At 44.1% G+C, this 23,925-nt stretch overlaps 2 protein-coding genes across 2 annotated transcripts in view; both read right to left on the reverse strand.

Annotated features, from left to right (window-relative positions):
• The window catches only part of LOC128698873 (venom protein 302), a 3,624-nt gene extending 488 nt beyond the window's left edge, over nucleotides 1-3,136 (reverse strand). Inside the window, exons 1-2 of the mRNA XM_053791283.2 lie at nucleotides 2,980-3,136; nucleotides 2,549-2,669 (exon numbers count right to left, since the gene is read on the reverse strand). Coding sequence (XP_053647258.1) covers nucleotides 2,549-2,669; nucleotides 2,980-3,026 — 168 coding nt within the window. The 5' untranslated portion in view covers nucleotides 3,027-3,136. The remainder of the gene's footprint in view (nucleotides 1-2,548; nucleotides 2,670-2,979) is intronic.
• A 10,527-nt stretch (nucleotides 3,137-13,663) lies between these two features.
• On the reverse strand, nucleotides 13,664-18,223 carry LOC128698959 (single insulin-like growth factor-binding domain protein-2). The gene is made up of 3 exons (XM_070096957.1): nucleotides 18,063-18,223; nucleotides 17,576-17,696; nucleotides 13,664-13,994 (listed from the first exon to the last, which is right to left on the reverse strand). The coding sequence occupies exons 1-3, from the start codon at nucleotides 18,107-18,109 to the stop codon at nucleotides 13,875-13,877; spliced, it is 288 nt and encodes a 95-aa protein (XP_069953058.1). The 5' UTR covers nucleotides 18,110-18,223; the 3' UTR covers nucleotides 13,664-13,874.
• Nucleotides 18,224-23,925: the final 5,702 nt, after the last annotated feature.

Here is a 23,925-nt window from a genome sequence, read left to right on the forward strand (position 1 = left end):
GTTCATGAACATATTAAAAAGCAAAAAGAGATTATGAGGTTAAAGTTGCAAGAGAATCGAAGACTAACCCAAAAGGATTCTTTCAGGTATACAGAAGTAAGATCAGGGACAAGATAGGCCCACTCAAAAGTTCCTCGGGTCAGCTCACTGACAGTGATAAGGAAATGTGTAGAATTTTTAACACATACTTCCTCTCAGTTTTTACACAGGAGGATACCGGCGATATTCCAGTAATGATAAATTATGTAGAACAGGACGATAATAAACTGTGCACTATTAGGGTCACAAGTGACATGGTCCTTAGGCAAATAGATAAATTAAAACCTAACAAATCCCCAGGCCCTGATGAACTGTATGCAAGGGTTCTAAAGGAATGTAAAGAGGAGCTTAGCACACCTTTGGCTAATCTTTTCAACATATCACTACAAACTGGCATGGTGCCAGATAAGTGGAAGATGGCAAATGTGATACCTATTTTCAAAACAGGTGACAGGTCCTTAGCTTCGAACTATAGACCAATAAGCCTAACCTCCATAGTGGGAAAATTTATGGAATCAATAATTGCCGAGGCAGTTCGTAGCCACCTTGAAAAGCATAAATTAATCAACGAATCTCAGCATGGTTTTACAAAGGGGCGTTCCTGCCTTACGAATTTATTAACTTTTTTCACTAAGGTATTTGAGGAGGTAGATCATGGTAATGAATATGATATTGTGTATATGGACTTCAGTAAGGCTTTTGACAGGGTCCCACATCAGAGACTATTGAGGAAAATTAAAGCACATGGAATAGGAGGAGAAATTTTTTCCTGGATAGAGGCATGGTTGACAAATAGGCAGCAGAGAGTTTGCATAAATGGGGAGAAATCAGAGTGGGGAAGTGTCACGAGCGGTGTTCCACAGGGGTCAGTGTTGGGCCCCCTGCTGTTCACAATCTACATAAACGACATAGATGAGGGCATAAAGAGCGACATCGGCAAGTTTGCCGATGACACCAAAATAGGCCGTCGAATTCATTCTGACGAGGACATTCGAGCACTCCAAGAAGATTTGAATAGACTGATGCAGTGGTCGGAGAAGTGGCAGATGCAGTTTAATATAGACAAATGCAAAGTTCTAAATGTTGGACAGGACAATAACCATGCCACATATAAACTAAATAATGTAGATCTTAATATTACGGATTGCGAAAAAGATTTAGGAGTTCTGGTTAGCAGTAATCTGAAACCAAGACAACAGTGCATAAGTGTTCGCAATAAAGCTAATAGAATCCTTGGCTTCATATCAAGAAGCATAAATAATAGGAGTCCTCAGGTTGTTCTTCAACTCTATACATCCTTGGTTAGGCCTCATTTAGATTATGCTGCACAGTTTTGGTCACCTTATTACAGAATGGATATAAATTCTCTGGAAAATGTACAAAGGAGGATGACAAAGTTGATCCCATGTATCAGAAACCTTCCCTATGAGGATAGACTAAGGGCCCTGAATCTGCACTCTCTAGAAAGACGTAGAATTAGGGGGGATATGATTGAGGTGTATAAATGGAAGACAGGAATAAATAAAGGGGATGTAAATAGTGTGCTGAAAATATCTAGCCTAGACAGGACTCGCAGCAATGGTTTTAAGTTGGAAAAATTCAGATTCAGGAAGGATATAGGAAAGTACTGGTTTGGTAATAGAGTTGTGGATGAGTGGAACAAACTCCCAAGTACCGTTATAGAGGCCAGAACGTTGTGTAGCTTTAAAAATAGGTTGGATAAATACATGAGTGGATGTGGGTGGGTGTGAGTTAGACCTGATAGCTTGTGCTACCAGGTCGGTTGCCGTGTTCCTCCCTTAAGTCAATGTGACCTGACCTGACTAGGTTGGGTGCATTGGCTTAAGCCGGTAGGAGACTTGGACCTGCCTCGCATGGGCCAGTAGGCCTTCTGCAGTGTTCCTTCGTTCTTATGTTCTTATGTTCTTACATGTGTTCCGAATCGGGTGTTTTTCAAAGCGAAGGTAGGTAGGTAGGTAGGTAGGTAGGTAGGTAGGTAGGTAGGTAGGTAGGTAGGTAAGTAGAAAGGTAGGTAGATAGAAAGGTAGGTAGGTAGAAAGGTAGGTAGGAAGTAAAGGTTGATCAAGACAGAACAATTGTTTCCTGAAGCGGTGTAAGTCATATGATAACCAACAACTGGAGCTTTTGATCATCTGATCGAGGCCTTCCGCTGGGCTACCGGTTCACCCCTTTAAAAATTATTAGATTATAAAGCAAGAGATATAAAAAGCCCATTTTTTCCCACATAAAAAGAATAACAGATTCAAACAATCAAGTACACAATAAATACAGTCACACTATCACTCACAAAACTAATCCACGTAACTCTGACATACCTTTGGCTCACAGTATCTTTTATTAATATATAGCAAATGCTTCTCTGTCTCGAAAGAAATCATAGCACTGCGAAGCCTCCGAATATGACAATGACTATCTAAACTTAACAGAGTTATTGGTCTCTTGACACATGACACTGCCTTTGATGATACCCTGGTCACTAACCACCCACCTTGCCACAGATGTCACAACAATTACAGATGTCCTTGACGGTGCCCCAGGGACAGTTCAAGGTGCTTGGGTCACTGCAGGGATGCCTTGTTCCACACGGCATACAGCGCAGCCCAGAGCAACTGAGAAATATCCAAGAAGATCATTACTGTGCTTCTTACTAGGCGGGTCCTCCCCACTGACCACTGTCTAGTTACATTCCAGTTGAAAAAACCAGGTGATATACATACCTATATAATACTAATTATAAACCCAAAATATGATTAGTCTGTATTTTAATACGTTAAAACCTCTTCAGTTACGAAAAACAAAACATGTAATACAATATCCAGAGAACTCACCGTTTTATTTCATGTTAAGCGTTCAACTCACTAAACCTTAATTAAGAGACACATTGAGAAGGCTCAGCTGGCCACAGGAAGAGCATCTAACCTGGAGACAGCGATGAAGAGGAGACAGAGGAGGGTTGAGATCTTCATGTTGGCGGTGGTGCTGGAGGACTGGCTAGCCACGTCATATGGCTAGGCAAGTTGATGTGTACGTTACCTGGGAACTCCAGCAGCAGTTGTGTCACAGACGGTACCCGCATCTGTTTTCATTAGTTTATTTGTAAGGGTTTATGTATTAATCCGTTTAGTGGTGGCTGTCGTTCAGTGGTGGCTGTCGTTCAGTGGTGGCTGTCGTTCAGTGGGAAGTATCGCCAGTGGTGGCTGTCGTTCAGTGGTGGCTGTCGTTCGGTGGTGGCGCTTGTTTAGTGGTGGCTGTCGTTCAGTGATGCCTGTCGTTCAGTAGTGGCTATCGTTCAGTGGTGGCTGTCGTTTAGTGGGAGGTATCGTTGACCTGTGGCTGTCGTTCAGTGGTAGCTGTCGTTCAGTGGTGCCTGTCTTTCAATGATGTCTGTCGTTCAGTGGTGTCTGTCGTTCAGTGGTGTCTGTCGTTCAGTGGTGCCTGTTTTTCTGTGACGTCTGTCGTTCAGTGATATCTGTCGTTCAGTGGTGTCTAGTTCAGTGGTGTCTGTCGTTCAGTGATGACTGTCATTCAGTGGTGTCTGTCGTTCAGTGGTGTTTATCGTTCATTGGTGGCTATCGTTCAGTGGTGGCTGTCGTTCAGTGGGAGGTATCGTTGACCTGTGGCTGTCGTTCAGTGGTAGCTGTCGTTCAGTGGTGCCTGTCTTTCAATGATGTCTGTCGTTCAGTGGTGTCTGTCGTTCAGTGGTGTCTGTCGTTCAGTGGTGCCTGTTTTTCTGTGACGTCTGTCGTTCAGTGATATCTGTCGTTCAGTGGTGTCTAGTTCAGTGGTGTCTGTCGTTCAGTGATGACTGTCATTCAGTGGTGTCTGTCGTTCAGTGGTGTCTATCGTTCAGTGGTGTTTATCGTTCATTGGTGGCTGTCGTTCAGTGGTGCTTGTCGTTCAGAGGGGCTGTTGTTCGGTGGTAGCTGTCTTTCAATGATGTCTGTCGTTCACTGGTGACTGTCGTTCAGTGATGTCTGTTGTTCAGTGGTGTCTGTCGTTCAGTGGTGTCTGTCGTCTAGTGATGTCTGTCGTTCAGTGGTGCCTGCCTTTCAGTGATGTCTGTCGTTCAGTGGTGTCTATCGTTCAGTGGTGACTGTCGTTCATTGGGGGCTATCGTTCAGTGGTACCGGTCTTTTAGTGATATCTGTCGTTCAGTGGTGTCTGTCGTTCAGTGGTGTCTGTCGTTCAGTGGTGTCTCTCGTTCAATGATGGCTGTCGTTCAGTGGTGCCTGTCGTTCAGAGGGGCTGTCGTTTGGTGGTGCCTGTCTTTCAATGATATCTGTCGTTCATTGGTGACTGTCGTTTAGTGATGTCTGTCGTTCAGTGATGTCTGTCGTTCAATGATGTCTGTCGTTCTGTGGTGTCTGTCGTTCAGTGATGTCTGTCGCTTAGTGGTGCCTGTCTTTCAGTGATGTCTGTCGTTCAGTGGTGTCTGTCGTTGATTGGTGACTGTCGTTCAGTGGGCGCTATCGTTCAGTGGTGCCTGTCTTTCAGTGATGTTTGTCGTTCAGTGTTGTCTGTAGTTCAGTGGTGTCTATCGTTCAGTGGTGTCTGTCGTTCAGTGGTCGCTGTCATAAGAACATAAGAAAAGGGGAACACTGCAGGAGGCCTGTTGGCCCATACTAGGCAGGTCCTTTACAATTCATCCCAGTAACAAAACATTTGCCCAACCCAATTTTCAATGCCACCCAAGAAATAAGCTCTGATGTGAAAGTCCCACTCAAATCCAACCCCTTCCACTCATGTACTTATCCAACCTAAATTTGAAACTACCCAAAGTCCCAGCCTCAATAACCCAACTAGGTAGACTGTTCCACTCATCAACTACCCTATTTCCAAACCAATACTTTCCTATGTCCTTTCTAAATCTAAACTTATCTAATTTAAATCCATTACTGCGGGTTCTCTCTTGGAGAGACATCCTCAAGACCTTATTAATATCCCCTTTATTAATACCTATCTTCCACTTATACACTTCGATCAGGTCTCCCCTCATTCTTCGTCTAACAAGTGAATGTAACTTAAGAGTCTTCAATCTTTCTTCATAAGGAAGATTTCTAATGCTATGTATTAATTTAGTCATCCTACGCTGAATGTTTTCTAACGAATTTACGTCCATTCTGTAATATGGAGACCAGAACTGAGCTGCATAATCTAGGTGAGGCCTTACTAATGATGTATAAAGCTGCAGTATGACCTCTGGACTTCTGTTGCTTACACTTCTTGATATAAATCCCAGTAATCTATTTGCCTTATTACGTACGCTTAGGCATTGCTGTCTTGGTTTAAGGTTGCTGCTCACCATAACCCCCAAGTCCTTTTCGCAATCTGTATGGCTAAGTTCTACATCATTTAACTTATAAGTACTAGGGTTATGGACACTCCCAAGCTTCAGAACCTTGCATTTATCTACATTGAACTGCATCTGCCACTTTTCTGACCAAGAATAGAGTTTGTTTAAATCCTCCTGAAGTTCCATAACATCCACGTTTGAATCAATTATCCTACCTATGAAAGTTAAGACACATGTGCAACATCTGGATATCTTTATTGTAGACGTTTCGCCATCCAGTGGCTTTATCACCTTGACTCTATCCTACCTATCTTTGTGTCATCGGCGAATTTGCTCATATCACTAGTAATTCCCTCATCAAGATCATTGATATATATTATAAACAACAACGGGCCCAAGACTGATCCCTGTGGAACGCCACTTGTTACAGATCCCCACTCGGATTTAACCCCATTTATGGACACTCTCTGCTTCCTGTCAGTGAGCCATGACTCGATCCACGAGAGCACTTTTCCCCCAATGCCATGAGCTGCCACTTTCTTTAACAGTCTATGGTGCGGAACTCTATCAAAAGCCTTACTAAAATCTAAGTAAATAATATCAAATTCTTTATCGTGGTCAACAGCCTCTAAAGCTTTACTGAAGAAAGTTAATAAATTAGTTAGACAAGACCGGCCTCTTGTGAATCCATGCTGAGTATCATTAATCAAGCTATGCTTATCGAGATGGCTTTTTATAATCTCAGCTATAATTGACTCTAGTAATTTGCCTACAGTTGAGGTCAGGCTTATTGGGCGGTAATTTGACGGTAACGACTTGTCCCCTGTTTTAAAAATAGGAATTACATTAGCCATCTTCCACATATCAGACACTACACCTGTTTGAAGAGATAAATTAAAAATATTAGTTAATGGTTCACAGAGTTCCATTTTGCATTCCTTAAGAACCCTTGAAAAAACCTCATCAGGACCCGGCGACTTATTTTGCTTCAGTCTGTCTATCTGCTTCACAACCATTTCACTAGTGACTGTGATGTTACATAATTTATCTTCTTCAAGCCCACTATAAAAATTAATTACTGGAATATTGTTAGTGTCTTCCTGTGTAAAAACTGAGAGAAAATAATTATTTAAAATCGAGCACATTTCATTCTCTTTGTCAGTAAGGTGCACATAGTTATTTTTAAGGGGACCTATCTTATCTCTAACTTTTGTTCTATAGACCTGGAAAAAACTTTTTGGGTTAGTTTTAGAATCCCTAGCAACTTTAATTTCATAGTCCCTTTTAGCTTTTCTTATCCCCTTTTTAATGTCCCCCTTAACGTAAATATACTGATTCATAAGATGACCCTCACCTCTTTTGATACGCCTATAAATTCCTTTCTTATGCCCTAGTAGATATTTGAGCCTATTATTCATCCATTTTGGGTCATTTCTATTTGATCTAATTTCTTTATATGGGATAAACGTTCTTTGAGCAGCATGTATAGTGTTCAGAAAACTGTCATATTGATAGCTCACTTCGTTACCCCAGTCAACAGATGATAAGTGTTCTCTAAGCCCATCGTAATCTGCTAAGCGAAAATCTGGGACTGTTACTGAGTTATCGCTACTATCGTACTTCCATTCAATGCTAAATGTAATTGATTTGTGGTCGCTAGCACCCAGTTCCTCTGAAATTTCTAAATTATTAAGAAGGGATTCATTGTTTGCCATAACTAAGTCAAGCAGGTTATTTCCCCTTGTAGGTTCTGTCACAAACTGCTTCAAAAAAACAATCCTGAACTACTTCTAAGAAGTCGTATGATTCTAAATTCCCAGTCAAGAAATTCCAATCAATATGACTAAAGTTAAAGTCTCCTAGAATTACTACATTATCGTGCCTTGTGGCCTTAACAATTTCCTCCCATAGTAGTCTCCCTTGGTCCCTATCTAAGTTTGGGGGACGGTATATCACTCCTAAAATCAGTTTTTCATGCCCCTCTGAAAATTCTATCCAAACAGACTCTGTATGTGTTACTTCAGACTTAATACCCGTTTTTATGTAACAGTTCAAGCGATCTCGGACATACAATGCCACCCCACCCCCCTTCCCGATACTTCTATCTACTTGGAACAATTTAAAACCCTGAATATGACATTCCGCAGGCATGTCCCGACTTTTTGAATTAAACCACGTCTCAGTTAAGGCAAATACATCAATGTTACCTGCACTAGCAACTAATCTCAACTCGTCCATCTTATTCCTAGCACTACGGCAATTAGCATAATAAACATTGAAAGACTCTCCTTTCTCTTTACCCTTCCTGCTCATTTCTGTTTTTCTACTAAACCTATTACTGTCCTTATCACCCAAAGTCCCTGGCTTTTCAATATATACCTCGTTCTGCTTATTACTAGTTCCCCTAGAACTCGCAATATTACTACACTGGGACTTCACTGTTTTCCTGCCAAAACCCATACCACTAACTATTCCTAGTTTAAAGTCCTAACTGCTCCCTCCACTGCAGTTGCCAGTGCTACCACCCCAGACCTAGATAAGTGAACCCCATCCCTGGCATACATGTCATTTCTGCCATAGAAGGGGTCCCAGTTGTCAATGAATGTTACCGCATTTTCCTTACAGTATTTGTCCAGCCAGCAATTGACACCAATTGCCCTGGACAACCATTCATTTCCAACTCCTCTCCTTGGCAAAATACCACATATGACAGGGTTCCCACCCTTACTCCTAATTATTTCTATTGTTGACCTATACCTGCTAATCAGGTCTTCACTCCTACGTCTGCCAACATCGTTGCCTCCAGCACTGAGACAGATAATAGGATTGCTCCCATTACCTCTCATGATGTCATCCAGACAGCTAACAATATCCTCCATCCCAGCCCCAGGAAAGCAAACTCTCTGTCTCCTACTCCTGTCCTTCAAGCAGAACGCCCTATCCATATACCTAACTTGGCTATCCCCAACAACAACAATATTCTTACCTTCCTTAATGTCTTTCGTTGTGACGTTCCCAGTAGTCGACTCACATTCGTCGGGTAGCACTGAGAATGTATTAGATGTTTCCACAACAGTTTCCACGGCAGTCTCTTTCTTCTTCACCGTTTCTACCTTTCCATTCGTCTTCTTGATCATCAACTTCGTTCCCTGCTGTCCAGCCACTGTCTAGTTTCCCTTCTTGACCTGAGGACTCAAAACAGGAGGACTACTACGAATCTTCTTGTTTTCCTCGGTCAGTCGCCGAATTTCCATCTTCGCCATCCTCAATTCTTCCTTAAGCTGTTGGTAAAGTTGCTCGATGGAGGGCATCTTGCTTCAATTCGTAGAGAGCGCGCAAACAGGTCTTCACAGAGCTAAGTACACGTTCAGTGGTGTCTGTCGTTCAGTGGTGTCTATCATTCAGTGGTGTTTGTCTTTCAGTGATGTCTGTCGTTCAGTGGTGTCTGTCGTTGAGTGGTGTCTGTCGTTCAGTGGTATCTATCATTCAGTGGTGGCTCTCGTTCAGTGGTGTGTCGTTCAGTGGTGTCTATCGTTCAGTGGTGTCTGTCGTTCAGTGGTGTCTGTCGGTCAGTGGTGGCTGTCGTTCAGTGGTGTCTCGTTCAGTGGTGGCTGTCGTTCAGTAGTGGCTGTCATTCAGTGGTGTCTATCGTTCAGTGGTGTCTCGTTCAGTGGTGGCTGTCGTTCAGAGGTGTCTGTCGTTCAGTGGTGGCTGTCGTTCAGTGATGTCTCTCGTTCAGTAGTGTCTATCGTTCAATGGTGAATGTCGTTCAGTGGTGTCTATCATTCAGTGGTGTCTGTCGTTCAGTGGTGGCTGTCGTTCTCTGGTGTCTGTCGTTCAGTGGTGGCTGTCGTTCAGTGGTGCCTATCGTTGAGTGGTGTCTGTCGTTCAGTGGTGTCTATCGTTCAGTGGTGTCTATCGTTCAGTGGTGGCTGTCGTTCAGTGGTGTCTCGTTCAGTGGTGGCTGTCGTTCAGTAGTGGCTGTCATTCAGTGGTGGCTGTCGTTCAGTGGTGGCTATCGTTCAGTTGTGGCTGTCGTTCAGTGGTGTCTGTCGTTCAGTGGTGGCTGTCGTTCAGTGATGTCTCTCGTTCAGTAGTGTCTATCGTTCAATGGTGAATGTCGTTCAGTGGTGTCTATCATTCAGTGGTGTCTGTCGTTCAGTGGTGGCTGTCGTTCTCTGGTGTCTGTCGTTCAGTGGTGGCTGTCGTTCAGTGGTGCCTATCGTTGAGTGGTGTCTGTCGTTCAGTGGTGTCTATCGTTCAGTGGTGACTGTCGTTCAGTGGTGTGTCCTTCAGTGGTATCTGTAATTCAGTGGGGGCTATCGTTCAGCGGTGCCTGTCGTTCAGTGATGTCTGTCGTTCAGTGGTGTCTGTCGTTCAGTGGTGCCTGTCTTACAGTGATATCTGTCGCTCAGTGGTGGCTGTCGTCCAGTGGTATCTGTCGTTCAGTGGTGCTTGTCTTTCAATGATGCCTGTTTTTCAGTGATGTCTGTCGTTCAGTGGCATCTATCGTTCAGTGGTGTCTAGTTCAGTGGTGTCTGTCGTTCAGTGATGTCTGTCATTCAGTGGTGTCTGTCGTTCAGTGGTGTCTAGTTCTGTAGTGGCTGTCGTTCAGTGATGTCTGTCGTTCAGTGGTGGCTGTCGTTCAGTGGTGGCTGTCATTCAGTGGTGTCTGTCGTTCAATGGTGTCTGTCGTTCAGTGGTGGCTGTCGTTCAGTGGTGGCTGTCGTTCAGTGGTGTGTGTCGTTCAATGGTGTCTGTCGTTGAATGATGTCTGTCAATCAGTTGTGTCTGTCGTTCAGTGGTGGCTGTCGTTCAGAGCTGTCTGTCGTTCATTGGTGGCTGTCGTTCAGTGGTGGATATCGTTCAGTGGTGGCTGTCGTTCAGTGGTGTCTGTCGTTCAGTGGTGGTTGTCGTTCAGTGATGTCTCTCGTTCAGTGGTGTCTATCGTTCAATGGTGAATGTCGTTCAGTTGTGTTTATCATTCAGTGATGTCTGTCGTTCAGTGGTGGCTGTCGTTCAGTGTTGTCTGTCGTTCAATGGTTGCTGTCGTTCAGTGGTACCTATCGTTCAGTGGTGTCTGTCGTTCACTGGTGTCTATCGTTCAGTGATGGCTGTTGTTCAGTGGTTTGTCGTTCAGTGGTATCTGTAGTTCATTGATGTCTGTCGTTCAGTGGTTCCTGTCTTACAGTGGTATCTGTCGTTCAGTGGTGCCTGTCTTTCAATGATGCCTATCTTTCAGTGATGTCTGTCGTTCAGTGGTGTCTGTCGTTCAGTGGTGTCTAGTTCAGTGGTGTCTGTCGTTCAGTGATGTCTGTCATTCAGTGGTGTCTGTCGTTCAGTGGTATTTGTCGTTCGGTGGTGTCTAGTTCAGTGGTGTCTCTCGTTCAGTGATGTCTGTCGTTCAGTGGTGTCTATCGTTCAGTGGTAGCTGTCGTTCAGTGGTTTGTCGTTAAGTGGTATCTGTAGTTCAGTGGGGGCTATCGTTCAGTGGTGCCTGTCGTTCAGTGATGTCTGTCGTTCATTGGTGTCTGTCGTTCAGTGGTGCCTTTCTTACAGTGATATATGTCGCTCAGTGGCGTCTGTCGTTCAGTGATGTCTGTCGTTCAGTGGTGTCTTTTCGTTCAGTGGTGTCTGTCGTTCAGTGGTGTCTATCGTTCATTGGTGGCTGTCGTTCGGTGGTATCTCTCGTTCAGTGGTGTCTGTCGTCCAGTGATGTCTGTCGTTCAGTGGTGTCTCTCGTTCAGTTTTATTTGTCTTTCAGTGATGTCTGTCGTTCGGTGTTGCCTGTCTTTCAATGATGTCTGTCGTTCAGTGGTGGCTGTCGTTCAGTGATGTCTGTCGTTCAGTGATGTCTGTCGTTCTGTGGTGTCTGTCGCTCAGTGGTGATTGTCGTTCAGTGTGTGATGTAGTCCAGCTGGGCTTGTGAGGTCTCTGGGGAGACCTAATTTAACCAATTATATGGTCACACCTTGCCTTGGCAAACGTTTGTAGCCACGCCCACGTCTGAGGTCTTTTGTTCTTGATGCCTCAGACCTAGGCGTCAGGTCGTACACGTGGTTGTGGAGGGTGCTTGGACCACCATAAAAGCCCAAGGAAGAGCATAATCAGGAGATTCGAGCGGAGCTGCTGCTGGGGTGCAGAGCTCCTGAGCAGAGACTTCGAGCGGAGCTGCTGCTGGGGTGCAGGGCTCGGGAGAAGGCTGCTGAAGTCTCTGGAGGAGACTGTTGGAGGCATTGGGCTGAGTACTGGCTTGGCGCAGTACTCGTGCTGTGTAGGTCTTGGGACCTGTGGCTTAGTTCCTGTAGTGAACTGTCCTCTGTACTATATTGTAAGTTATATTCTGTTTCGCCAAGCTAATTGTATTCCCTGTCTCACTGCTTATACATACCATCCCATTTATCTAAACCACAATAATGTTCTCCTGTTCCCAAATATATTATTGTACAAAGACTTAATAATAAACTGTGTTTGAGTAGAATAGTAATATTCACTGCCCACCGTTATTTATTCTTTTTTCCTATATTTTATTATGTTTATATATGAGTGAAGAATGGGCGAGGCATATGTTAGTGAGTAGTGTAGAGTTAATGAGAGTGTCGTGGTGGTCACCACTGACCTGTCATTATCTACCTACCTCACTCCTACCACCTCGCCTGTCCCCTACCTACTGACTCCCCCCGCTTACTCCCATATTCCCCACTTATAACCTATTCAATCATTACCCCCCTACATGACAAGTGGTGTCTGTCGTTCAGTGGTGACTGTCGTTCAGAGGGGCTGTCGTTTGGTGGTGCCTGTCTTTCAGTGATGTCTGTCGTTGATAGGTGACTGTCGTTCAGTGGTGGCCCTAGTTTAGTGGTGGCTGTCGTTCAGTGGTGCTTGTCGTTCAGTTGTGGCTATCGTTCAGTGGTGGCTGTCGTTCAGTTGTGCCTGTCTTTCAATGTCTGTCGTTCAGTGGTGTCTGTCGTTCAGTGGTGTCTGTCGCTCAGTGGTGTCTGTTGTTCAGTGGTGTCTGTCGTTCAGTGGTGCCAGTTTTTCTGTGACGTCTGTCGTTCAGTGGAATCTGTCGTTCAGTGGTGTCTGTCGTTCAATGATGTCTGTCATTCAGTGGCGTCTGTCGTTCAGTGGTGGCTATCGTTCAGTGGTGTCTGTCGTTCAGTGGTGCCTGTTTTTCTGTGACGTCTGTCGTTCAGTGGTGGCTATCGTTCAGTGGTGTCTGTCGTTCAGTGGTGCCAGTTTTTCTGTGACGTCTGTCGTTCAGTGGTGGCTATCGTTCAGTGGTGTCTGTCGTTCAGTGATGCCTGTCATTCAGTGGCGTCTGTCGTTCAGTGGTGGCTATCGTTCAGTGGTGGCTGTCGTTCAGTGGGGGCTATTGTTTAGTGGTGGCTGTCGTTCAATGGTGTCTGTCGTTCAGTGGTGGCTGTCGTTCAGTGGTGTCTAGTTCAGTGGTGGCTGTCGTTCAGTGGTGGCTGTCGTTCAGTGGTGGTTGTCGTTCAGTTGTGGCTATCGTTCAGTGGTGGCTGTCGTTCAGTGGCGCCAGTCGTTCAGTGGCGCCAGTCGTTCAGTGGCGCCTGTCGTTCAGTGCTGAAGTATGATCTGAGATCTCCTAACATTCTATAAATATGACATACATTACATACGACCTTACTGTCCGTCATCTCCCATACATATGAGAACCGCAGCATCACTTCTCTCTTCTTAATGCTTCAAGTTCAGCATCACTTGGAAAACTTCCCAGTTAATGCATAAATTAAATTATATAACGCTTTTACCCTAACATTAATTTAAACACAGTACGTACACCGAGATGCACACATGTGTGTGTAAAGCGTTAAACTCGTGTGGGTCATTCAGTATGGAAGAGGAGGCTTGCTCTTGGGTTAAATAATATTCTCACAGCCAATCTTTCCTTCCTATGTTCGCGGAGCTGTGAATTAGTTATAGAGTAATTAAACTTAATTGCTGTTGTGAAAGAAAAAATGTATAAAAATGTATAAAAATGTATAAAAACGAAAATAGGCTCTAAAAGCGTAAACAGGAAACCTATTAGTCTTACGTATCGTAATTATCACAAATTTTGAAATTCTGAGACAAAGTGTCTTGTCTCGTTTACTTGGTACACCAAATAAATGTGATCCTGGAACAAGGTAAAATGTGCATGATAACCTGTTGATTGGTTAATATAACCACAAAGTCAGCATGGTATTGTCTTGTGATTGGTTGATTCTGACGCATTACGTCAGAGCGTCTCATATCATAAACGTCAAATTTAATTCCTCGATACTTTTGAAACACAATAAAACACTATTTTTTTTATGTAATTTATTTAAGCCTGATTCCATTCATGTTAATTAGAAAAAAAATGTAAAATCGATAACAGTTTTAAGGCTACGTCAGTTAGTGTTACAATGTTGACAACATGTGAATGTGGAGGCAGACATGTTGTGGTGATGGCGTCAGGTGGTTGTCTAACCATTCTACCAGCTGGAAAATGGTGGCGGTAGTCAACATGGCGGCTTTAAATCTTTCCACGCTGAACAATGCAGATTCCTTCATTATTTTTCTTCTTCTGGCACTTGAGGCCCACACCACATCTCCCTTTGATGTCCCAAGGACCTCCACACACTTCCCCTGGTCCCTGGAAACACAAACAATGTTGTACAAGAATGGTATACAATACCGACAAGATGAAAACTGAGACATATGTGTAACATATCCAGATGTGAAACATCTAGGTATCTTTATAGTAGACGTTTCGCCATCCAGTGGCTTTATCATACAGCTTCTAGGACATAATTTGAAGACAGTAGAACTATATACAAAAGATGAGGTAATCAGTCCCTCAGCCTTGGAGCTGGTGTGAAGAGCACCGTAGTCGTGAAGATTCTGGAGCCTCTTTGCCTGTGCTCCAGATTCTTCACGACTACGGTGCTCTTCACTAACTCCAAGGCTGAGGGACTGATTACCTCATCTTTTGTATATAGTTCTACTGTCTTCACATTATGTCCTAGAATCTGTATTGATAAAGCCACTGGATGGCGAAGCGTCTACAATAAAGATACCCAGATGTTGCACATGTGTCTCAGTTTTCACAATGTTATTCAGATGTTTCATAGTCTTCCCAACACCGCTCACAACCTTAAATGATTCGATACCTACAACCATGAAGACGTGAGAGTGTTTCTCGACAAAGAACAGGAGTGGAATACAAACAGGGCTAAAGAAACATCAGAAATAAATACAATGATGATAGGGTAGAAACAGTTGTAGATTCACAAAAATAGCTGCCCATACAGCTGCTCCACGAGCATAATAGCTGCCCATACAGCTGCTCCACGAGCATAATAGCTGCCCATACAGCTGCTCCACGAGCATAATAGCTGCCCACACAGCTGCTCCACGAGCATAATAGCTGCCCACACAGCTGCTCCACGAGCATAATAGCTGCCCACACAGCTGCTCCACGAGCATAATAGCTGCCCACACAGCTGCTCCACGAGCATAATAGCTGCCCACACAGCTGCTCCACGAGCATAATAGCTGCCCACACAGCTGCTCCACGAGCATAATAGCTGCCCACACAGCTGCTCCACGAGCATAATAGCTGCCCACACAGCTGCTCCACGAGCATAATAGCTGCTCACACAGCTGCTCCACGAGCATAATAGCTGCCCACACAGCTGCTCCACGAGCATAATAGCTGCCCACACAGCTGCTCCACGAGCATAATAGCTGCCCACACAGCTGCTCCACGAGCATAATAGCTGCCCACACAGCTGCTCCACGAGCATAATAGCTGCCCACACAGCTGCTCCACGAGCATAATAGCTGCCCACACAGCTGCTCCACGAGCATAATAGATGCCCACACAGCTGCTCCACGAGCATAATAGCTGCCCACACAGCTGCTCCACGAGCATAATAGCTGCCCACACAGCTGCTCCACGAGCATAATAGCTGCCCACACAGCTGCTCCACGAGCATAATAGCTGCCCACACAGCTGCTCCACGAGCATAATAGCTGCCCACACAGCTGCTCCACGAGCATAATAGCTGCTCACACAGCTGCTCCACGAGCATAATAGCTGCCCACACAGCTGCTCCACGAGCATAATAGCTGCCCACACAGCTGCTCCACGAGCATAATAGCTGCCCACACAGCTGCTCCACGAGCATAATAGCTGCCCACACAGCTGCTCCACGAGCATAATAGCTGCCCACACAGCTGCTCCACGAGCATAATAGCTGCCCACACAGCTGCTCCACGAGCATAATAGATGCCCACACAGCTGCTCCACGAGCATAATAGCTGCCCACACAGCTGCTCCACGAGCATAATAGCTGCCCACACAGCTGCTCCACGAGCATAATAGCTGCCCACACAGCTGCTCCACGAGCATAATAGCTGCCCACACAGCTGCTCCACGAGCATAATAGCTGCCCACACAGCTGCTCCACGAGCATAATAGCTGCCCACACAGCTGCTCCACGAGCATAATAGCTGCCCACACAGCTGCTCCACGAGCATAATAGCTGCCCACACAGCTGCTCCACGAGCATAATAGCTGCCCACACAGCTGCTCCACGAGCATAATAGCTGCCCATACAGCTGCTCCACGAGCATAATAGCTGCCCACACAGCTGCTCCACGAGCATAATAGATGCCCACACAGCTGCTCCACGAGCATAATAGCTGCCCACACAGCTGCTCCACGAGCATAATAGCTGCCCACACAGCTGCTCCACGAGCATAATAGATGCCCACACAGCTGCTCCACGAGCATAATAGCTGCCCACACAGCTGCTCCACGAGCATAATAGCTGCCCACACAGCTGCTCCACGAGCATAATAGCTGCCCACACAGCTGCTCCACGAGCATAATAGTATCCCTCGTCTCTCTCAATGATAAAAAGTCATTCTTTAAAAATGTCACGAGCATTTAAGCACGCCTGACTGTTTCTGTTTCAATATTTGCAGGAAAATATGACACCCTTGATAATAAAGAGCCACTCACCTGGCGCAGACGCGACCCTTGATAATAGTCACTCACCTAGCCGCAGAAGTGACGCTTCATAATGAAGAGCCACTCACCTGAACGCAGACGTGACCCTTGATAATGAAGAGCCACTCACCTGAACGCAGACGTGACCCTTGATAATGAAGAGCCACTCACCTGAACGCAGACGTGACCCTTGATAATGAAGAGCCACTCACCTGAACGCAGACGTGACCCTTGATAATGAAGAGCCACTCACCTGAACGCAGACGTGACCCTTGATAATGAAGAGCCACTCACCTGAACGCAGACGTGACCCTTGATAATGAAGAGCCACTCACCTGAACGCAGACGTGACCCTTGATAATGAAGAGCCACTCACCTGAACGCAGACGTGACCCTTGATAATGAAGAGCCACTCACCTGAACGCAGACGTGACCCTTGATAATGAAGAGCCACTCACCTGAACGCAGACGTGACCCTTGATAATGAAGAGCCACTCACCTGAACGCAGACGTGACCCTTGATAATGAAGAGCCACTCACCTGAACGCAGACGTGACCCTTGATAATGAAGAGCCACTCACCTGAACGCAAACGTGACCCTTGATAATAAAGAGCCACTCACCTGGCGCAGACGCGAACCTTGATAATGAAGAGCCACTCACCTGGCGCAGACGCGACCCTTGATAATAAAGAGCCACTCACCTGGCCGCAGACGCGACCCTTGATAATGAAGAGCCACTCACCTGGCGCAGACTCGACCCTTGATAATGAAGAGCCACTCACCTGGCGCAGACGCGACCCTTGATAATGAAGAGCCACTCACCTGGCCGCAGACGCGACCCTTGATAATAAAGAGCCATTCACCTGAACGCAGACGTGACCCTTGATAATAAAGAGCCACTCACATGGGCGCAGACGCGACCCTTGATAATAAAGAGCCACTCACCTGGCCGCAGACGCGACCCTTGATAATAAAGAGCCAATCACCTGGCCGCAGACGCGACCCTTGATAATAAAGAGCCACTCACCTGGCCGCAGACGCGACCCTTGATAATAAAGAGCCACTCACCTGGCCGCAGACGCGACCCTTGATAATAGCCACTCACCTGGCCGCAGACGCGACCCTTGATAATAGCCACTCACCTGGCCGCAGACGCGACCCTTGATAATAGCCACTCACCTGGCCGCAGACGCGACCCTTGATAATAGCCACTCACCTGGCCGCAGACGTCACAACAGTCGCAGGCGTCTTTGACCGTGCCATAGGTACAGTTGAGAGTACTGGGGTCCTGGCACCACTCTGCATTATCGCACACGCGACATTTCAGCCCCGAACAACTGAGGAATATAAACCAGTTACGTTAATGAATCGTGTTCTGGTGCTTCTAACTATATTAGTTGTATGAACAATCCTTGCAGACGGCTATGTGTTAGTACACTCCGGTAGAATATATAGAGATTTTATACTGACTTAAATATACAAAAATATAATTCGAGGTGACGGCATGACTATTTCTGGTTTTATGGCAAAGAACGATTCGTAATCCGTAAATTAAATATATATATATATATATATATATATATATATATATATATATATATATATATATATATATATATATATATATATATATATATATATACTATAATCAACGGTTTCACTGGAAAATAATCAAATCATTGTATAAGTCAAAAGCCACTAACCTGGCGACGGCGAGGGACAGAAGACAGAAGAGAGTGAAGGAGTTCATGCTGTGTGTGAGTGGCTGAGCGTAGCGAGTGATGCTGGAGGACTGACTGCACACGTCCACTGATTCCACTAGTTGTTGCCTCACTAACCTCTGTTTTGTGTAACGGATGCTCCACTGCCAGACAAGTACAGGAGCGAATATATATATATATATATATATATATATATATATATATATATATATATATATATATATATATATAAACACTGATCTCTGGCTGAAGGAGACTCGAACCTACGAACCTTAGGACAAGGTGCGCAGTGCTTTACCAATCTACCCACACTGTTTGTGTATATTTCGCATGCTCTCGCGAATTCCTTGCATTGTTCAAATCTCTAGTAAGGCTGATACATGCAGGGGATGAGATGAAAAGCTGTAAGCCTTCTCCCTGAAAGCTGGCTGCCTTGGATCAAATGTGTAGCGGATGCTACACGCCAAGGTATTGGTCCAGTGTGGGTAGATTGGTAAAGCACTGCGTACCTTGTCCTAAGGTTCGTAGGTTCGAGTCTCCTTCAGCCAGAGATCAGTGTTTATATATATATATATATATATATATATATATATATATATATATATATATATATATAATAACTTACCTGCAATTCATAATTAATTAACAGATATTATAATATTTTTAACACAGCGTAAAGTTAACCTTAATATGTTAGTTAACCCAACAAAACCAAGTAAATCAAAATAGCTGAATACTTTATTTCGGTTTTGGGGAAATTTAAAATACTTATATAATAATATTAGAACTTTCATTTTCATGACTGCATATGTGTGTTGGTAGTGTTAAGCGCATGACAAACTACTCGTGCAGCAATTTACCAGGTTCAGTGAGTGTTCTCTTGTTGCCAGTGACTCAATTCTATGGCATTGCATGTTTGATTGACTGAATGTCATGCCACTAATGTGATGACGTATCTTGCAGACGCAACATTTGTCTTCTCTTATTCGGCAGCGGTGAGAGATGTGTAGTTAACAACTACGTATTTCTCTTAAGTTGCGGTAAAGAGGTCGACAGATGGGACACAAGACCATAAGACTAGAAGAACACTGCTGCAGGCCTACTGGCCATGCCATGTATATGTCTAACCTTTATCAAAGCTACCCAAGAATTTGCTTCGGTATCTCAGGTACTGAAAATTAGACACATGTCCGACATCTGGGTATTTTTATTGTAGACGTTTTGCCATCAATACAAATTCAAGGACATATACAGAAGATGAGGCAATCAGTTTCTCAGTCTTGGAATTTGTGTAAAGAACACAGTAGTCGTGAAGAAACTCGAGCACAGGCAATGTTGTTGTTGCTGTAGATTCGCCGGTATAATCGAGCCTTTTCCAAGAGGTGGCCCGGCCTTGGCTCCCTGTCGTGGGAGTGTCTCAGACCAATGTTTGCCATAGGAGAAGGTACAAGTATCTCCTCATCTTCTGGGACCAGTTGTCCTCAGGCCTAGCCCCATTCCCCGCCCTCACGGGGCTCGGAGGGAGAAGCTAGGCAACTTGGGCTGCCACAAACCCCTCTCACACTGGGCTCGAAGGATGTGGCAGCTGCATAGCAGCAGACGATGTCAAGAAGTGCAAAGGTAGCAAGCACTACAGGATCCTTTTGGAGCCACACCCCAGCTTTGGGCCGAAGCCCGAGCGCTGGGGAAGCTCAAGAATGCCTCCTGCTGTGTGTGTGTTGCTACTGCTACTACTTTACTTGTCTGTTGCACTCTCCATAAGCACAGACAAAAAGGCTGGTGCTTATATATTGGCGTCAGGTGATAAGGGACGGGTAGAAGACGAAGACATAGTCACTGGTAGGCGGGATTCCCCAGTGGAAGTAGGTCACACCCGAGGGACGGGTTAGTAGTAGTGAACCAAGATTCTATGATATTGCAGTGTCTGGCAGGTTGTACATGAATGGTATACAAGACTCGTGATATCCTGTGTGAAAGGCCTGGTCCACCAGAAGTGCCGGCAGCTGATAGCAGACGCGGTGGTGAGGTATATATTCCATTTAAGTCACTTTCTTAAAACTGATCTGCCCAGCACAGCCAGTTCCTTATGTATTCTGAGGCGGAGAGCAAATATCACGTCGTTGAAGTTCCAGGTTAAGATAAGATAAGATAAGATTTCGTTCGGATTTTTAACCCCGGAGGGTTAGCCACCCAGGATAACCCAAGAAGGGCAGTGCGTCATCGGGGACTGTCTGTATTATTTCCACTGGGGTCCTCAATCTTGTATCCCAGGATGCGACCAACGCCATTCGACTAACACCCAGGTGCCTACTTGCTGCTAGGTGAACAGAACAACAGGTGTAAGGAAACACGTAACAGAACAACAAGTGTTAGGACACTCCTGCTTCGCCTCACCTGACTACAGTATATAAACCACTTCTACGGCCCTATGCTGATTTGTATTGGACTGATGAAGCCACTGTGTGGCGAAACATTTCCTCAATAAAGATTCCCATACGTTGCATGTGTCTCAATCTTCAATTTGTCCGAGATTGCTGAGTTGAATGTGGTGGCTGGCGAATTAAATAAGCAGACCGGCCGCGGGGTTGACTAGCTGGCGAGTTAAGAGATATGCAGGATAGTGTAAACTCCCGTAAACCAGACCATGGTTTATTAGCTATAAGTTACACCAGGCAAACACAAGTAGGGTGAGCCTAGGGCCATGACCAAACGTTAGGTGTGTACTCAGGGCAGCCGTCAAGAAAGATATTTAGATAAATTGAGATTAAACAGATGGGACGAGTGTGATAGCCTATTTTGTGACCTTCGGGAACCTGGTACGTGAACCAGCTCTGAACCACAACCAAACAGCCGAGCGCATAACAATTCACTATTACTGGATTTTAATTTTCTAAGAAACTTCTTAACTTTGTCTTCACATTCAATGTTATATGGAATTCTGTTTTCCTAATAAAATAACTCAGATTGAATAACACTAACATTATCTGTAACAGGGTAAGTAATAATAATATTTTTATCTGAGGATAAATTATTTAAGGTCATGGATTCCTCCTTAGTGAAAACTTTGTTAAAATTATTTAAGTCAGTATAAAACCTAAAAAAAAAAAAAAACAGTATGTTTAAGGGACTCTGGAAAATATAATCTTTAAGAATCAGTGAAGTCAAAATTTTTTAGTTGAAAATGAGATACAAAATCTTGTTTTTATTGTTTGAAAGACAATACTTAAGATCTTCATAAAGAATATTTGTCTTAGTAAAAGTCAATGTATTATTTGAATTGATAAAAATCATCTTTTGGGGTGTCGAATGATGATAAATGTCAACATCTAACTTACGTAATTTATAAGAATGTACAGGTTGATCTCTGGCTAAAGTTAAAAAAATAAGCAAATAATTATAATTAATAAAAGATATGTAACCCTTCAGCTGGGGCAAGATATGTTTATTCTCATGTGTGTTTTGAGATCGATGTTTCTTCTCATGAATTTCCCTATTCAAGAAACGACACTAATTTCACGTTTAAATCAGCACTTCGAGGGCTACCTTGAAGATGGCATCAAATATGATGCCCTTAACTAGTTCATATTAAGGCAAGGCTCCGCCTGGTACGACAAATGACCAAAGACTGCCCCAAGAAAACCCAGGACATGCAACAGAGGTATGGTATGGCATCTAAATCCCGTTTCCTTCCATCAGGAGACAAAGTCATGGCCCAGGATCCAGTGCCTGATCATACCCTGAGAGTGTACTATATTGGCTCTATGCTGGCGGTAGTAAAATGAAACTAATTGTATGGTAACCTCTCTTGAGGCTGTTCTATAATTAAAAGATTTTATGAACATCACGCTCCTAAAAATGACTTTGTTTTCTGTTCCCCAAGACTCCAGTTCTGAGCCGGATGCACTAAAAGAAATTAGTGGGATGGAGATAATACTATCTAACTTAGAGTTATTAAAAGATCCACGACCACCAATGTCTTGGAGAACCGAGTCATAAATGGCAGCCACAATGCCCTACTGCAAACCTATTCTGACGCTCTTTTGTACAGTCTCAGACTGTCCAAAAGAACGCCAGGATAGGTTGGCTCTCATGTCGTAGATGTAGGCACAGCTAAATTGATCAAGCTCTCTCCTTACAGAGTTACTTCACTAAAGAAATTGGTGCTTGACCATGGGTTAGTGGAGTAATCTTCAAGTTTATGAGCTTCACCCTGCATCCATGGTCTGGACCACGGAGCTGAACTCTTCTCCAGGCTGAGGGATTGTCCACCTCAAATACTGTTTCTCCAAGGTTAACGGACTGCTTACATCATCTTTACTTTGCTGCTACTCCTGCTGTATTTGACTGAAGAAACCTACTGTGTAAGCGAAACGCTACAACAATAAAGATATTCAACTCTTGCTCATGTGTCTTACTCATCAACTTGTTTTTAGGTATCATCGAAGGACAAGGTAACATAGCACCTGAACGTCGAATATAACAGCCATCTAGAATTTCAAAGTTCCTAGAGATGAAAGATTTTTACTGTAAGTTTTGTAAACTTTTCCAGTATTGTAGTCTCTTTAACCACTGTTACTTGCAGGAAAACCCTGTTTAGGTGGTCAGCTAACTGTCAAGAAACTCGAACAAATTAAAAGGCTGCTTTGTGCAGCTCCCATTTATTCCCAGATTATTCACTTACCTTTCTCTTACTGGTTGATACCTGCGGTATGAGAGTTGGCGAAGTTCTTCAAGTTTCTGGAGGAAGGGAGTTGTCCACCCAGTGGCGTACCTCTCTCGTCTTCGAATAACATGTTCAATTTTCCACTATAATCTACCTTGTCCATAATTACTATCGCATTTGCTTGGTCTGTTTCGTAAGGTGAAGTCCAGGATTTTTCCTTAAATCATGGCATAACTTAACAAATCTTTGAGGACAGTTGTGTTGTAGAGTTCTGAGCTCTACAACATCACTATGAACCACACAGTGATCCATAAATGAATAAAACGACACATTACCGTGACTGGAACAATACATAAATAACCCGCACATGGAACAAAACGTCGTCATAAGTTTTATGCTCCTGTGTGGGTTATTTGTGTATAACCACAAATGGGAGAAAACCAACGTGAGAGCGTGAGGACTTACTCTCCAAGATTATGTTAAACATTAAAATGGTATAAAATACCGACAGGTTGTTAGGTAAGACACATATGCAACAGTTAGGTATCTTTATTATGAAACGTTTCGCCTACACAGTAGGCTTCTTCAGTCAAGTACAGAAAAGTTGATAGAAGCAGAAGATACTTGAAGACGATGTAATCAGTCCATCACCCTTAAAGTTTTGAGGTGGTCAGTCCCTCAGTCTGGAGAAGAGCATTGTTCCATAGTATGAAACAATATTGTTTCATACTATGGAACAATGCTCTTCTCCAGACTGAGGGACTGACCACCTCAAAACTTTAAGGGTGATGGACTGATTACATCGTCTTCAAGTATCTTCTGCTTCTATCAACTTTTCTGTACTTGACTGAAGAAGCCTACTGTGTAGGCGAAACGTTTCATAATAAAGATACCTAACTGTTGCATATGTGTCTTACCTAACAAGATTATGTTAGCCTAGTATGGGCCAGTAGGCCTTCTGTAGTGTTCCTTCTTTCTTATCTTCTTATTTTCTAAATTAGTTAAGATTAGAGTGAGGGGTGTGTTTAATCTCTTTTTTCCTTTAGTATTGTTAAGTAGTAAGGATTTTTTTTTTGTTTAGTGAAGGGAAACATTGGATCTATATTAGCCTAATGTTTGGCATTTCATAGATAACGAGAGTTACAATGCATAAATTATATAGAAGGGGGAATAAAATGCGTG

The sequence above is a fragment of the Cherax quadricarinatus genome, chromosome 55 (genome assembly GCF_038502225.1).
Source record: "Cherax quadricarinatus isolate ZL_2023a chromosome 55, ASM3850222v1, whole genome shotgun sequence".
NCBI lineage: Eukaryota > Metazoa > Arthropoda > Malacostraca > Decapoda > Parastacidae > Cherax > Cherax quadricarinatus.

Excerpts from the sequence above, each read along its gene's own strand:
- LOC128698959 (XM_070096957.1), bottom strand. The coding sequence starts at position 18,109 with ATGAACTCCTTCACTCTCTTCTGTCTTCTGTCCCTCGCCGTCGCCAG. Across the intron at positions 17,697-18,062 it reads CTGTCCCTCGCCGTCGCCAG|TTGTTCGGGGCTGAAATGTC; the intron begins GTTAGTGGCTTT and ends TATATTCCTCAG. Across the intron at positions 13,995-17,575 it reads GTTGTGACGTCTGCGGCCAG|GGACCAGGGGAAGTGTGTGG; the intron begins GTGAGTGGCTAT and ends TTGTGTTTCCAG.